General features: G+C 47.6%; 1 protein-coding gene across 3 annotated transcripts in view; it reads right to left on the reverse strand.

Annotated features, from left to right (window-relative positions):
- The window catches only part of TPCN1 (two pore segment channel 1), a 42,564-nt gene that overhangs the window by 10,825 nt on the left and 16,747 nt on the right, over nt 1–14,992 (reverse strand). For all 3 annotated transcript variants that reach the window (XM_054645518.2, XM_077187634.1, XM_054645519.2), the window contains 15 exons: nt 14,010–14,134; nt 11,416–11,592; nt 10,465–10,578; nt 9,511–9,641; nt 8,254–8,342; nt 7,640–7,674; nt 7,043–7,101; nt 6,209–6,308; nt 5,181–5,297; nt 4,202–4,326; nt 2,595–2,643; nt 2,333–2,396; nt 1,511–1,555; nt 204–260; nt 60–113 (listed from right to left, as the gene is read on the reverse strand). In XM_054645518.2, the coding sequence (XP_054501493.1) occupies nt 60–113; nt 204–260; nt 1,511–1,555; nt 2,333–2,396; nt 2,595–2,643; nt 4,202–4,326; nt 5,181–5,297; nt 6,209–6,308; nt 7,043–7,101; nt 7,640–7,674; nt 8,254–8,342; nt 9,511–9,641; nt 10,465–10,578; nt 11,416–11,592; nt 14,010–14,134 (1,341 nt within the window). The remainder of the gene's footprint in view (nt 1–59; nt 114–203; nt 261–1,510; nt 1,556–2,332; nt 2,397–2,594; nt 2,644–4,201; nt 4,327–5,180; nt 5,298–6,208; nt 6,309–7,042; nt 7,102–7,639; nt 7,675–8,253; nt 8,343–9,510; nt 9,642–10,464; nt 10,579–11,415; nt 11,593–14,009; nt 14,135–14,992) is intronic.

The raw sequence follows: 14,992 nt of genomic DNA on the forward strand, positions 1-14,992 counted from the left end.
CAATTCCCTTCCCAGCTCCTCAGGAAATGACACAGCTCTGTTGGGAAGCATCAGCTTACTTGTGAGGAAGACTATGTAGCTCCAAGGGACATTCCTGGAGAAGAAATTCCCTCCTGCAAGACACAAGAACAGCTTTCTCAAGTCCTCCCTTTTTTCCAATCCCCCAGCACCACAGTGGAGCAACAAGCTGTGCTGTTTCCTACCTTGCAGCATGAAGGTTTCAACAAGAATCCAAATTCCATTCACAGCCACCACAGTGTCTGGAAAAGAAAGGAAAAACCCATAGCAAAACCACTCCTGGGTATCCATTTCTTAGGCCAACAAAAAGAACACAATATAGGACAAATGGCATTGGTTCCAAGTCAGTGAACAAAGGGAACTCATAAATTGTGAGTCTTCCCCCATGTCTTTCTCCAGGTCTTTAAGAGATGCAGTGCCTTTATGTTCAAAAAGAAGCAAAACTAAAATGTAAAAAAACCCCAAATTACTGAGTAGGAATAATCACTTAGAAGCCAGCAGGTAGCAGCAGGAGAAGCACTCTTCCTCCTCTAGAGGAGAGAGGCACAGACTCCCTGTCTCAGGCAGCTCAGCTGCCAAGCAATCCCTCCAGCAGTGAGGATGCTCACAGCTCCTTGAGAGCACACAGAATGTGGCTCACTGGGGAGGCACTTCCTCATCCAGCACCCTTCAGCTGCAAGATAAACCTCCCAAGGTTGGGAAAGCTGACCACCAAGCCACCTAAATGCAACAGGGTCACAGAGGTGCTGTGCAGTGAGCCAGGGAGCCTCTCCAGAACGAGAGCTGAGAGCCCAGGCTGCTGGGACAATGCAGCAGTTCCCTCCCTCTGCACCAAAACTCCAACATTTGTCCATGAACCACAGCTCAGACCACACCAAGTTTGGGAAGGACATTGAGATGCTTAAGTGCATCCAGAGGAGGCAACAAGGGGTGGAACACAAACCCTGTGAGGAAGCCCTGAGTGAGCTGGGGGTGCTCAGCCTGCAGAAAAGGAGACTCAGGGCTGCCCTCCTCACTCTGCACAGCTCCTGAAAGGTGCCTGTGCTCAGCTGGGGCTGGGCTCTTTCCCCAGCAGCACTGACAGAACCAGAGCACACACCCTTGAGCTGCACCAAGGGTGTATTTCCCTTGGATATAAGGTTGGATATAAGGAAAAAGTTTTTCACAGGTTGGATACAGGTTGGATATAAGGAAAAAGTTTTTCACAGGTTGGATATAAGGAAAAAGTTTTTCACAGAAAGAGTGATAAAGTTCTGGAATGTTCTGCCCAGGGAGGTGGTGGGGTTCCCATCCCTGGGTGTGTTTAACAAAGCCTGGATGTGGCACTGGGTGCCAGGGTTTAGCTGAGGTACTGGGTTGTACTCCATGATGTTCAAGGTCTCTTCCAACCCAGTGATTCTGTGAAAGTTCCTCCAAGTTCCTTGGAGGGCTGGCAGAGCCAGCAGACCAGAGGCACACGAGCAAGGGAGCCAAGCAGATTATTCCTACTCACACATGGTGTACTGGAACACACGGGACTTCACCAGGATGTTGATGCCTGTGTGAAGGAAAGGATGACAAAACAAACCATGGTTTACACCATCCTCCACACCACAGACCCCTCTCTCTTCTCCCTAGAGACACTTTCCATAGAAGCTAAACAGATCAGCAGATTATTAGCTTCCACTTTTTGGGAACAAGTTTAAATATCCTTTAGAATTTTAGCAGCAATGAAATCCTTATCCTTAGCCCCCAGGATGCCCTGTTTGGTCTCTAAGTGCTAATTCTGGGGTGGACAGAGGTAAATGCTCTGTGTTTGGAACAACAAGGAGGGTTGGGAGCATCAGCAGAGCTCTGAGGGCTCCTGTGGCAGCTGTGTTTGGATCAGAGGGTGTCAGCTGCTCCCCAGGAGCACAGACCACCTCAGAAGAGCTGCAGGTTCTTAATTTTGAATGGTGACATCCAGTCAGGGAACTTGGGACACAGGAGGTAAATTGGCAAGACATGGCTCTGATGGGGGTTTCAGGCCTTTCTTCCCTTTCCAAACTGCTGTCCTTGACCTGAATGGGACCAGGCAGCCTGAGAGCTTTTGTGACAACCCAAATCCCAGTCCACAGCCACTGCAGGAATATTTCCAGGACAGGAATCCTCCCTGGAGACTCTGAACCCAAGTCTCTGGCTCGGAGGCTCTGGATGCACATGGAGTTGGTTAGAAGGCCTTCCCTCAGGTGTTTGCCAGGGACACAGGAGAAAGTCCCTTCAGAGTGTCCTGTCTTTGTAAAGAAAGGCTCTTCCTGCCAGCTGAGCCCATGCTGCCGTGCCAAGGGTGAGTTACCTTTGAAGATAAGGAAGGCAGTCCGTGGCAGGTCATCGAACCAGTGCTCGCGGTTCCGCTTGGCCTGGGAGCAGAACAGCCACGGTCAGCAGCAGCCAGAGCCACACCCAGCCAGAAAAACAGGGCAGGGATGGAGACCCACCCTACCCCCAGCACTGCTTCTCTTAGATTGCCTTTGTTTCTCACCCAGCTCCTCTCTAACCACTCCTTTTCTCTCCCTCCCACACACGGTTTGCTTCCTCTCCACCCAACAAACTCTTACCTTCCATTTTAAGCCAACAACTTCATAGAAATTGTAAAAATCCTTTAGACTGCAAAACAGAAAGAAACATCTGATCAGAGAGATCCTTAATTGTCCCTGTCAGACATCACCAGTGGAGAGTCCTGGAAGTTATTAACTCCTTATCAGAACTGCAGCCACAGCTGACAGGACCCAGCAGTGACCTCCTCCCAGCCTGGCCAAAGGTTCCTGATTGACAATAGCCAGAATCTCCTTTCTGAAATGCTTCAGCCTCAAGGGAAACTCTGACTCTGCTGAACTCCAGTGAGAGGAAAGACCTGAGGCTTAGATGCCAGCTCCAAGGGATGGAGATTGCACTGCTCTTCATGAAGAAGTCTTGGACTGGCTTAATTACTCGTACAGTCCTTTTCTAACATCCTTGCACATTTTCTTTTCAAGGTAAAAATGAAGTTTGAAAAAGGACATGAAAGCAAAGAAACTCATAGAACATGAGTGCCTGTCTAGGTGCCCAGGGTCAGGCCTGTAACAGCTTTTATGTGTCTGGAAGTGAGGATGCTGAACTTCTCAGACTCTTACTGGTGACACTGGTGCCTAAATTTCACAACTCAGTCTTTCTCTCTGTGCCATTTTCAATACTTCTCTGTGGCACTTGACTTCAAGGAGAAGCATCAGCACCAGTTCCATAGGAGAGTCACTTGGAACCTGTCTGTGGGCAGAACAAAGGGAAAGGAAGAGAAGGTCTCCTGCTCTAATTCCCTCTACTCCCTTGCTAGCTGGAGTTAGCAGCACCCACCCCCCACCAGAATGGCAATTCTCTGCCTCATAACACAGAGGATGGCAGCCCTGAAAGCACCAGCAGAACCAAATTTTAATTAACAAAACCCTGGGGGGGACAGCCAGCTGCTGGAAAAAAGCAAAAACTTGTTAAAAGCTGCGAGGCTGCGCTGAGTGAGGAAATGCTCCAGGCAGGCTCCAGTGCTGCTCCCCAGCCCTTGCCTCTGCTCTGCCAGGGGAGAGGGGAGCAGCTCCTGCCTGGGAGTGCCAGCAGGGCTGTATCCACAAGAGGGCAGGAACTCCAGCACCTCAGCTCTCAGGGTACCCACCCCTCCCAGCTGCCTGCTTGCCAGAAAAACCCTGCATAAACCCAGCCATCCTCTCCAAAGCACAGCCCAGCTGCAGGGATGCAGCAAGCTCCCTGCTCTGGCTGCAGCACTGTGCTGGTGCTTGAGGGTCCCCAGGATGAGGGAAGAGATGAGGATCTGACTCCATGTTTCAGAAGGCTGATTTATTATTTTATGATATATATTATATTAAAAATGCTATACTAAAACTATATGAAAGAAAGAGAAAGGAGACATCAGAAGGCTAGCAAAGAATGGTAATAAAATCTCTGACAGACCAGAGCCTTGACACAGCTGGACCATGATTGGTCATCAAGAAAAAACAATCCACATGATGCCAATCAAAGATGCACCTGTTGGTAAACCATCTCCAGAGCACATTCCACAGCCATCAGATAGTTATTGTTTACATTTCTTTTCTGAGGCTTCTCAGCTCCTCAGGAGAAAAATCCTAGCGAAAGGATTCTCATAAAATATGTGATTGACACAGCAGCAGGACCATCCTACCTGACTAAAGGGGTATTGCTCTGGTTCAGTGCTTTGAAGGTGAGATATCTCTCCCTGGCACACATCCGAGGCTTGTAGAACCGCAGCAGCCCTTCAAAGTGCTTGAAGGAAATTCCAGATGGCCTCTGGCAACAAAGGAATGCTGTCAGAAGCAGCAGCAGCAGGCAGGAATGAACAGAGCTTTTAATTCTCACTCTGGATTTGTTTTAAGCAGGATTTCATACGTTATAACTGAGCCCCCAAAGCACCCTGAGCTATTACTTTAACACACCAAGCTCATCCCAGGGCACAGAGATCAGAAAGCCTTTCTGGCAATGGGTCCCTCCAGCAAATGCAGAACTGTTCCCTGCTGCCCCATCACCTGAAAATTGTCCAACCAGACACCCCAAGCAGAGTTCAACCCCTCTTCTTGGGAAATTAGCAGGCAGCCTAACAGATCCCATCATGGCACTTTTTTAAGACCATCAGCTATGTGCACTAAACATGAACTAATCTACTAGAAGTGGGTTAGTTATTTTTGGGTCTTATTTCTCTTGCTGCTCCAACAAGTTAAGCAAGAAATCAACCCTCTCCCCACAGTGCTTATCCCTGTAAAAAGCTGTTTGTAGGTGAATTCCTTCTGTTTCTGCACTGCTCACTTGTGCAGGATCTAGAGAATGGATTATATTTTCAATTGTATGACCCATCCCTCCTCTCAGTAGTGATGCCTGGTAAGCCAAACAAGTCCTCAAGTGACCCAGGCTGATTCAGAGAGAAATCAATGATCACATGCACTCCAGAACAAACCTCTCTCATTTTACCAAGCCATAACCTCACGCAGGGCTGAAATTCAGACCACTCTGCTTTTTCTCCACTAACAGAGGTGAACATGAATGAAAAAACCACCAGCCCATGGTGAGCCTGATCACAATGGACAGAGAAAAAAGCCCTTTTTTTGGAGGTCAGCAGGCAGGCCAGGGTGCTGCTGGCCCAGCTGTACCTGTTTGGTGACCAGCAGCCGGTACGCGTGCTGGATGGCCGTGCGCTTGTGCAGCAGCAGGGACTTGAACTTCCTCTTCTCAATGTCATTGAAAGTGTCAAACACAACAGCCAGAAGCTGAGAAGACAGGGAAAAAAAACCAAGAAAGAAGTGCTGTTTTGACCTTTATACTCTGCAGGGTTTCAGGGAAGCAAGGAGAGGCGCTGCCTGCAGCAGGAATGCTGATGGAGCTGGTGAGGTCCCACTGGCACCAGGGATCCCACAAAGGGATCCCCAAGCTCTGATCCACTTTTTAGAGGAGGTCCAGATGTTTCTGGTCTCTCAACACTTGCTAGTGGGTTTTAAGAGCTACACAAGTGCCAGCAGAAAGCCATATCAAAAGATTTATTAAAATGCCCTGATCTGTTCCTGGAAAGCAGGGTTTCAGGGCTGCTCTCTGCATCCACCCTTCCTGGGAGCTTTGGCTAACACATAGCAAAGCTAACCCTCCATCTGGGGAGGCAGTGAAATCCAACCACAAGCATCAAATCCCTCACCTTGGGCTGCAGAATTCCTCAGCTCCTTTGGCAAGGCCTTTTCCAGCACTCACATCCTCCCCTGGGCAGCCGTGCTCTCACTCTGCAGTGATCAGCACTGCAGTCCTGCCATCCTGAGTAATTCCATCCCCTTCAAACTGATTTACAAAGTATTTCGGGCAAGTCCAGATAATAAAATGCCATCTTATGATAAATAATTAAGACAGAGAAGGATAATAAATTTCATGTAACTGAGTATGTCACTCCAAGCACGATATTAATGGGAGAGTAGTTGAAAGATGCTCATATAATTTGGTTTTCTGTGATTTAGTTCAATTCCTCATGGTTAGGCATTAAAAGAGTTCTATCTGTAGCCAAGCTGCCACTTCTAGAAGTGTTCTGCCAAAGGGTCTGAGATGATTGCAGAGCAGTTCTGGGAATGGGGAAGACTCTGCTGAGCAATGAGCTCCACAAGCAGGCAGAGGGAAGGGAAGTGCTCCCCTGGGGACTCACCAAGTTCATGATGAAGTAGAGCTCGATGGAGAGGTACACGATGAAGAAGACACAGGACCAGGGGTTGCGGGCGTAGGACGGCATCATCACATCAGGGAAACTGCATCCCAAAGGACACAAGGGTGAGCCCCAAAAACCTCATGGCACACAGCCCACTGCACAGCAACAGGCACAGGGAAGGGAGCGTGTGTGTATGAACTCACATCTAAAGAGCTGCACAGTTGTACAAAACTTGTGGAAAAATAATAAATGTGGCAAGCGCATTCCTCACACACCCCAAACACCAAATGGGATTTGTGGTGTGGTTAAGGGCTATGCTTTGGTACTTAACAACAGCAGTACAGCCCTGGTGCAGGTGTTACCACCTCAGATTTCTTCCATCCTTTGCTAATCTCCTAATCCCCAGGGCTCTCCCTGACAGCAGATCAATATTTACTCACTGCTGTTATCCCAGTTTCCTAGCAGACAGGGGAAGTGCAGCACAGGAATGGGAAGTTACTTCTCAACAGTGAGCTGTTGGCTGACAAAGGAGCACAAACACATTTTCCCTTCTTGGACCAAGGCCTAACAAAGCTGTTTCCCCCTTACTGCCCTCACAGTGATGAAGACATCTGAGTCCTTAGAGATAACTCTGCAGCTGAGGTCACAGTGTCCTAAAGTAAAGTGGAATAGCAGCTCTTCCCATGCAGGCTGACCCTGGACATCTCTCTCTCTCTCAGGCAAAGGAAAGGGGTCACACATTTTGGGACAGAGCATTTCTGCAGATAAACCCTTGGCTCTGCCAGACTCCTTTGGGACAAAGGGAAAGACTGAGATAGAAGAGCATGAACTTACTTTGAAGTGGTCAAAAGCACAAAGAGATTCACCAGGCTGTTCTCTAAGGTATTGAAGTACTGAAAGAAAAAATTCCCATGACAAAATGCAAGCAGGAACTCATAGGGACACTTTGTTCAAAGAAACAACCAGTCCCCCAACCCCTTTGGATTCAGGCACTCCCACAATTCCCTGATGCCTTCCCTAGGGAAAAGTACTACAGCACTTTTAAAGTTCCCTGAGAAATGGTGTGTGAAGGGTTAAGCCAAAAGCACATTTTTATAAGTACTTTTTCCCAGGCAGCAGGAACCAGTGGCTGCTGGACTCTGACCACAGCAGTGGAAGTGGCTGAGCTTTGCCCCAGACACCTCCTCCCCTGGGGACAGGGGCAGGTGGCTCTTTTGGCTGAATGAAGGCACCAAGAACAAGGAACAACTCTCAGAATGTTCCCTTTGGGACATCTTGTCTTGGAGGAAGTTCCTTCCACAGTTTTCCTCCCCACAGAGGGTAAAGCAGGGTGACACTGCCAGGAGCTGCCAGTGTTTGGTCTCACATGGTTTAATAAACTATGACTGCACTGTAATGTTGAATTCTTAATGAAAAAATCGAGATACTCACTGGATCCGAGTGGTTAGGAGAAAACAAGTAAAAACCTAAAGAGGCAGCAGAGAAAATAGAGAAGGAAAGAAAGGAGAAAAAACAAACAAAAATAAAGTCAGTTCAATGTCGAGCAGTGAAGCAATTCCCAAAGGAAAGGTCCCACTAACAGCAAATCCTCTCTGACACCCTGAGAATGGGAGTATCTGGAAGATTTTCTCCACAGAGATTTGCCAATAGATGTCATTGGCATTTCACTGCTCCTTTTGGAAAATAAACTTTCTGGGGATGGTTTGGGCTGTAGCAGGTACACTCCAGACACATGCATTTGTGGGGATGCAGAATAAAGTGTTAACACTGAGGAAGAGCTGGTGGAAGCAGAGCTTGAAAACACACACCACCGACTGTGCTCTGGAAGAGGTCAAAAGGACTTTTGTCTCAAAATTAAATACCCAGCTTTCAGATTTTTTGGATGTTTTAACTCTGCCTTCCAGACTGCAGATGAAATGGGATAAATGGAAGATCCTGGCAACACTTTGGATCTGATCAGATTTATATTCATCCAGGCTGTTCACGTTGCTTTTGGACAATCACTGGTTAAGAGCATCACTTCTCCACCCATAAATACAACTCACCCAGAATAGCAAAAATCACCATGAAGAAAAGCAGGAGGAGAAGGATGTCAATAAATGGTGGGAGGGACTGGAAGATCTGTCGCAGATTTCTGAAAAATAAGAGAAAACATTAATAAATTAAAATTTGCACATTTACTCCTCCAGGTTGTCAGGGGAAATAAAAATCCCCACCACCACCCCCCCACACTTGAGGGCTTTCTTCCCACTCCCTCCAAGGATTAAAAGTAGAAAGCTTGCTAAATTAGGATCATTTCCAAGCTACCCATCTGTCCTTTGCAGTCAGCTCTCAGGTACTGCAAACAACACTAATGTCATGTTGTCAGCTCTCCTTCTGCAGACTGAAGACCAGCCCTGATTCACTGTGCAGTTTCCAGGCAAGCCCAGGAGCAGAGCCAGTGCAGCCACACCCTGTGCTGGTCTCTCTGAGCTGGTTTATACACCCAAGCCCTGTGCACCACCAGCACATCCACAGTTAGCTCACAGTGGAACAATCTCCAACACAAATGCCAGTGAAAGACACTGACTTTCCTGGGATGTTTGCAGGATTTTGTTGGAATGCATGAAATAGAAGCCTCTCTGAGTCCCTCAGAGAGAGAAAGGAATGTAGGGATTAAATTGGAACCTTTAGAGAAAATGAAATATATTAAGCCACACAGACATGAAGTAAAAGTGTAAGCTTTAGTTTTAAGTGAGTAGAAATATATTTTAAGTGCCTTAAGAAACTGTGTTAACTAGTAAAAGCCCTAAAGCCTAGTTTAAAGTTCAGCACCGTTACCTTTCACAAAATTTACTTAGTGCCAGACATAATGAAAACAGCAGAACATTGCTTGCATTTCTGGATAGAACAGATAGAATTATTTGCATGAACAGACAGAAGTACATGTGTAGATTTTGGGTAAGAACTGACACTGCTTTCACACATTAGAATCAAGCTCGGATAGGAAGAATGTTTTAGAATTGTGTTTTCAGCTGATTGGATGATTTATGAGTAAAATCCCACTGTATGGGGTGGAAAGGAAAAGGAAAAAAGGGATAGTAGCTGCTGCTCAGAACATCAGGACTCTATGCCAGGAAGCTTCAGCACAGACCTCAATACTCTGAACTCTTCGAGACTGACGTATTCACGCAATAAACAACCTTACACCAACCAACAACAGCTCCTGTCTCTTTGAAGACCCAAGACCCATGCCCAGCTCGAGGATCTGAGTGCTTTCCCTCCAGCCCAGCCCCAGGAGGGAGGGCAGAGCCCAGCATCACCTTCTGACAGCCCCACAGTAGCGGCAGTCCACGAGGAAGATGCAGCGCAGGGCGCGGGTGATGCGCACGTGCGAGGTCTGGCGCACCAGCACCACGATGGCCTCGATGAACTGCACCAACAGCACACACGTCTGCAAGAAAGGGGGGATCAGAGGCAAAGCTCTGCCTCACCACCTGTTTATCTGCACATCTGAAGGATGGGAGGTGTCCCTGAGTGTCAGAACCCAGGAAATTCCTCTGGCTGCCCTGCCCAGGGGGCTCAGAGCCCTTGGCACAGAGCCCAAGACACCTGTGCCTTTGATCTTGACCCATGGAGCAAATAACCACCTTTATATAAGGAATTACAAGTCAAGAGAGTTTAAGTAGAATAATAGTTAGTTTGTCACGGGGTGAAAAAATAAGATTTTTGAGGTTTTTAGAATGGGGGCTCAGGGTCACAAGATGGAGGAATTTGGGCGTGCCGTGTCCTTTTTCCTTCTTCTTCCTACCCTCCATCTTCTGGGTGATGCTGGCATTTTTGGATTGGTTTAGAGTAGAAGCTCACTGTCTAACATAGGTGATAGGCATTGGGAAGTTATGGTAAATAATGTACACATAGTTTTTAGTATAAAAAGATAACACCACCCTGAGGGTGTCAGTGTGCCTCTGTCTGACCTGCTGAACGGACCTCAGCAGGCCAGAGAAAGAATTTTATAAATAAGATACAATAAACAACCTTGAGAACGAGAACAGAAGAGTTCTGACTCCTTCTTAGACTTTCTAACATATTTTGGGGTCACTGTGAGCAGCAGAGATTCTGAGACCTGAGAGTTGAGGGATCTCACATGAATCATCCGGGAGCTGGGACACAGCAGCTACATCACCCTGCTGCAGTGCAGGCCAGTATTGCATCTGGCTCTTTGGCTCTTGGAGGTGCTAAAGGAGAAACCCTGGCAATCAAGCAAGAAAACTCACCTTGACCATAGTCCTTTTGTGCCTGATAAAGGTTTGGAAGCCCAGCCACCTCATCTTCATGGAGAGCTCAAAGACGACCACGATTAACGCAAACAGCTCCAGGGTAGCGTGGACCTGCCGCAGCACAGGCTTGGTGAGAACAGCAGCACAGCAGAGGCCACACTCCTGCCCCTCCTTTTCCAAGGAGCAGCTGGGTTTGACAGCAGTCTGAGCATTGCCTTGTGGCATGCAGGAAAACCCCAAGCCACTCTTTTACAGCTAGCATAGCAGTGTTTTTCAAAATTTCTATATCTACTGCTTTGTGCTTTTATAAAAACCTGTGCAGTTTTTCTCTAAGCAGTACCAGGCCAGAATTTCCTGAAATCCATGTCCCTTCTGGGCTTGAGCAACACAGGAAAAAAGTTACTGATACATTTGAAACAAAAGGCCAAGACATCAACAATTTGAGCAGAAACACTTCGAAAAAGATGGAGACTAATTTTTTTAGTGGAACACAGGAAGGAGAGCTTCTGGGCAGGGAGAGAAGGGTTTTTCCTTGAATTAGAATTCTGGACAATCACAGGGAAGGTCCTGATCTGTGTTCTAGGAACCAGTGGTAGTGCTGGGGTAATGGCACCAGCCCTGACAACAGCTTTGAAACCACCCCATCAAAACCCACAGTCTGCTGAGTTATCTCATGAAAAAGGAAAAACCCACTTATTTCTGTTACTAAATGAAGAACTGCACAAATTGATAACACAAAATGAGTATCACTTTCATTGTGGTCTGCCTAGATCAGATGGAAAAAGGAAGTTTTGCTGTCTGGCCTATCTGCTGTCAACCATTTACAGAACAAACCAGGTGGATTTTTTTTCCTCTTACTGCCTCCTCCTTCCTCTCTGTTTGGCCATCATTTTCCTCTTCCCCAGGCTGCAGAGCAAGCAGACTTTGCCATTTAGGGCCGGTACTCACAAAGATGCCCAGGCGGAGCATGGGGACCGCTGGGGCCTCGCACAGGGACAGCAGCAGCAGCAGCAGGGCCGTGCTCAGCTCCATCAGGTAGAAAAGGTGGTTGTGTGCAAAGAGGTAGGCAGCGAGTGCTTTGGCATTTTTGGGGTGGGTGAAGAACTTGTCATTATTTTCTCCTTCCTAGGGCAGCAGGAATAAAGAAGGCAACAGCATTAGTGACTCTTGGTGCTATAAAAGAGTAAAGAATGCAGACTTTTATAGGGATTAGATACAATTCCCAACAGACAATTCCCATTTACAGCCTGTTGTTAATGTGTTTATTGAGGAATGGACTCTACACACACGGGATATCCCCTTCTGCTCATAACCACATTTCAGTAATGAAACTCTTTAATATCCATAAACTCCTGCTTCAGAAACCCCTGAGCCTTTTCACAATGAGGCAGAGAGCTGGGAGAGTTTGTAAAGGCAGGCAAAGAAACTTCAGCTGACATCCCAACACAAACACAGCACTTCATTTACTTGCAACTACTTCCACATGTTTACAGACTTATTTGATTAAACTTCTCCAGGACAGAACACGAAAACACCCAGATAAGCTCCAGGGCACCTGGCTGACAGTTGTTCCTCCTTATCTTGGCCTTGCAAAATGTCTGGGAGAAAACATTGGAGCACACACAGTGTTTTCTGCTTCAGGAATATAGGACAGACTCCATGCAAAATTAACGAGTCTCTATGCTGATTTGTCATTCCCTCTTAACTAGAAAGCTTAATTAACATTAAAAGGTCAGATACTCCATCTTAACACTTTGCCTACAACTGATTTTCAAACAGCTACATCGTGACTATTTTTACCCCTAGGATGAAACTTAGTTTGGGGAGATTTTAGAGGGTTTTCATCAGAACCACCCAACAGCTTCTTCTTTTTCTAGAGTCAACAGTTCTGGCAAGGGAGCTTTTGTTACTCACAGGAAACTTGCTGCCTCTTGGGAACTGTCATAAGAGATCACTTTTCCCCAGCAGGGCCACACAGATGCACAAGAAGTGGTGAGGTTTTATTTAAATTAACATCTTCTCAGGCAGGCAATTACTGCAAGGACAGCCAAGCTATTACTATCAAAGCAGAATAGCTGTGATTGCAAAAGGATAACGAGGTCAGGGAACTCTCCTTTAGGAAGTGAAGCATTCTCCAGACTTGCTCAGGAGAGGGTTCCCAATGTGTCTCACTGACTCCAGCTCACACTGGGTTTCAGAACAAACACTGCTGGGTCAGAGAGCTGGGCTGGAGCAGGACAGAGCCAGCCCTGCACAGAGCCCAGGCTGGGATCAGCAGGGTCCTTCCCATCCGCCCTGGCAGGAGACACTTGTGGAATGACAAACAGCCTAAATCCTGCCTCTTGGGAGCCAAGCAATTCCAAACGTGCCTGGACAGCAAAGCCCTCTTATCCAGACCCAACACTTGCCTGCAGCCACTGCTCACAAACCTCTCTTGAAGCGATTCTACCTCATTTCAAGGACAGTGTCACCGTGGCCATTGGTGAAGGCAGCAGCAGCAATCATCCCCATCCAAAGGGCCAGGCCTGCTGTGCCCATTACCATCAGAGCTGCACAGCTCAATGACCCTTTGCAGAGATGCTCCAATAATCAGGAGTTTTTAAACAAAAGCCTGGGATGGAGGCTGGAGCCACCCTGCCATTGTCAGGGCTGCTCCAGCACACCACGGAGCTCAAGTGTTGTCAAGGTCCAGCCTACACTGTTTTAAAATATCTGAGAAGTGAGATTTCTCAGTCCTGTGGGGTCAGAGCACAGACAACAAATAGTTTCTGTCACCTTGCAGTGGTTTAAACAAAAAAAAACCAAAACCCAGCTGGGTCCCAAGCACCCCAGAGCTTTGAAAGGGAACAAAGAGAAGGAAGGACGGACAGTAATGGAACCAGCAACCACTTCAGACTGGACAGCTCTGGGAGAAGCTCAGTTTTGGTGGCTAATTGCTCACACCAGATGTACAGCACCTTAAAAAAGCAAACCCTTAGCTGCAGTAAGGATGGTGTTTCTGGTAACTGAAGGATGGGTGGGGTTTGATTCTTTGTTGTTTTAAATATTATAAATTTCACTCCTGGGCTGATCCTAATCCCAGCATCCTTTTTAATCCTGTAGAAATCAAGACCTCTGCTTTCTCTTGTGTCTCACATGATCTGCAGGACTTGACTGACACTAATTGGGCCACCCCATGGCCTAGGCAGGTTGGGACCTGCACTTGCAGAACAGGAGAGCACTGACCATTCCCCCTGGAGCACCTGCAGAAATGACAATCTGTGACCAGCTACAGAAACCTCCACACCAAGGTGGCAGAACTGTGCACATCCTGAACCCCCAGCCAGCACAGTCCTTTGGAAAGGATGGGGATTTTGTTGTTGGTTGCCCCAAATGACTCCCAAAGCCTGACTGGAGGTGCCCCCAGCACCGCCCCACTCCCAAAGCAGAATCCTTGGCAAGGCACTGAATTTTCAGCCCCAGAACAGAAGCTGTTTGTTTCCCATGGCCAAGAAGCAGTGTAGCTCCTGCAGAGCATTGTCCCCCCATGCAGCAGGGCTCACCTGGAGGTAGATGGCTGCCTCTTGGTAGTTCATCTCCCAGTTGTGGCGGGCAGAGCTCTGCTGGGCACAGCACTCCCTGGCCGCGGGGCTGGAGGCATCGCTGACCACGTCGTAGCTGCCTCCATCTGCAGCAGAGAAACAGGGATCAGCCATCAGCAGGCTCTGGGATCACAGACAGCCAGAGCAGCTGGGAAAGTGGCAGCTGCACACTGACAAATTGACTCTTGGCAGGTAGGAGCTTTAAAGAGACACTGAAACGCAGCACTTGCACACGGGGAGGCTCCCAGAAGATCATCAGAAGAGACAGCTTCCTACTCAGTACAGCAAGCAGCTCTCCTGGCTCAGGGGTGTGTGCTGTCATGCCTGAAGCTTGCTATCAGCATCACAATCTACAAGCAGGCAGGTAACAGCCACCAGCCTCCCAGGGTGGCCAGCCCAGTGAGGAGAAGAGCATTTGCTGCAGGAGCAGAAAGCTTTTGCACGTGTCCCTGGAGCAGAGGCCATGGAAGGATGGACACAGCACTGCCCCTGCCATGGGGCACCAGTGTGAGGAGAGAAGCTGTCAGGACTTGGAGCAGAAAGCCCCATTTCTCCCAGCACTTCACTAAATAACACATCAACACTCTGAGGTGCTGATGAGTACTGACACCCCTCTGATGCAAACAAACCGCAAGATGAATTTTCTGTTCACGCTGCACACATTAATTCTGACATTTCTGAGAGCCTGTCCTTCTCACCAGCAAAGAACTACAGAACAATGCCATACTGAATGTGTTAAACAGATTTTGTAAATAAAGATTTTGTTAGAAAAACCCCAAAACAATTCAATTGCAAAAAAGCAAGTCCCAAGGGGAGCTGTGCCCTTACCACAGGAGAGTTATACAGGGCATGTATGTAAACTCCAAAATAATTGCCATTTTTGCATTCTGCAGCCTCAGTACTATTAAGACAGATGACAACTAAGCAAGAAGACAATTACTGTA

The sequence above is a fragment of the Agelaius phoeniceus genome, chromosome 18, assembly GCF_051311805.1.
Source record: "Agelaius phoeniceus isolate bAgePho1 chromosome 18, bAgePho1.hap1, whole genome shotgun sequence".
NCBI classification, from domain to species: domain Eukaryota; kingdom Metazoa; phylum Chordata; class Aves; order Passeriformes; family Icteridae; genus Agelaius; species Agelaius phoeniceus.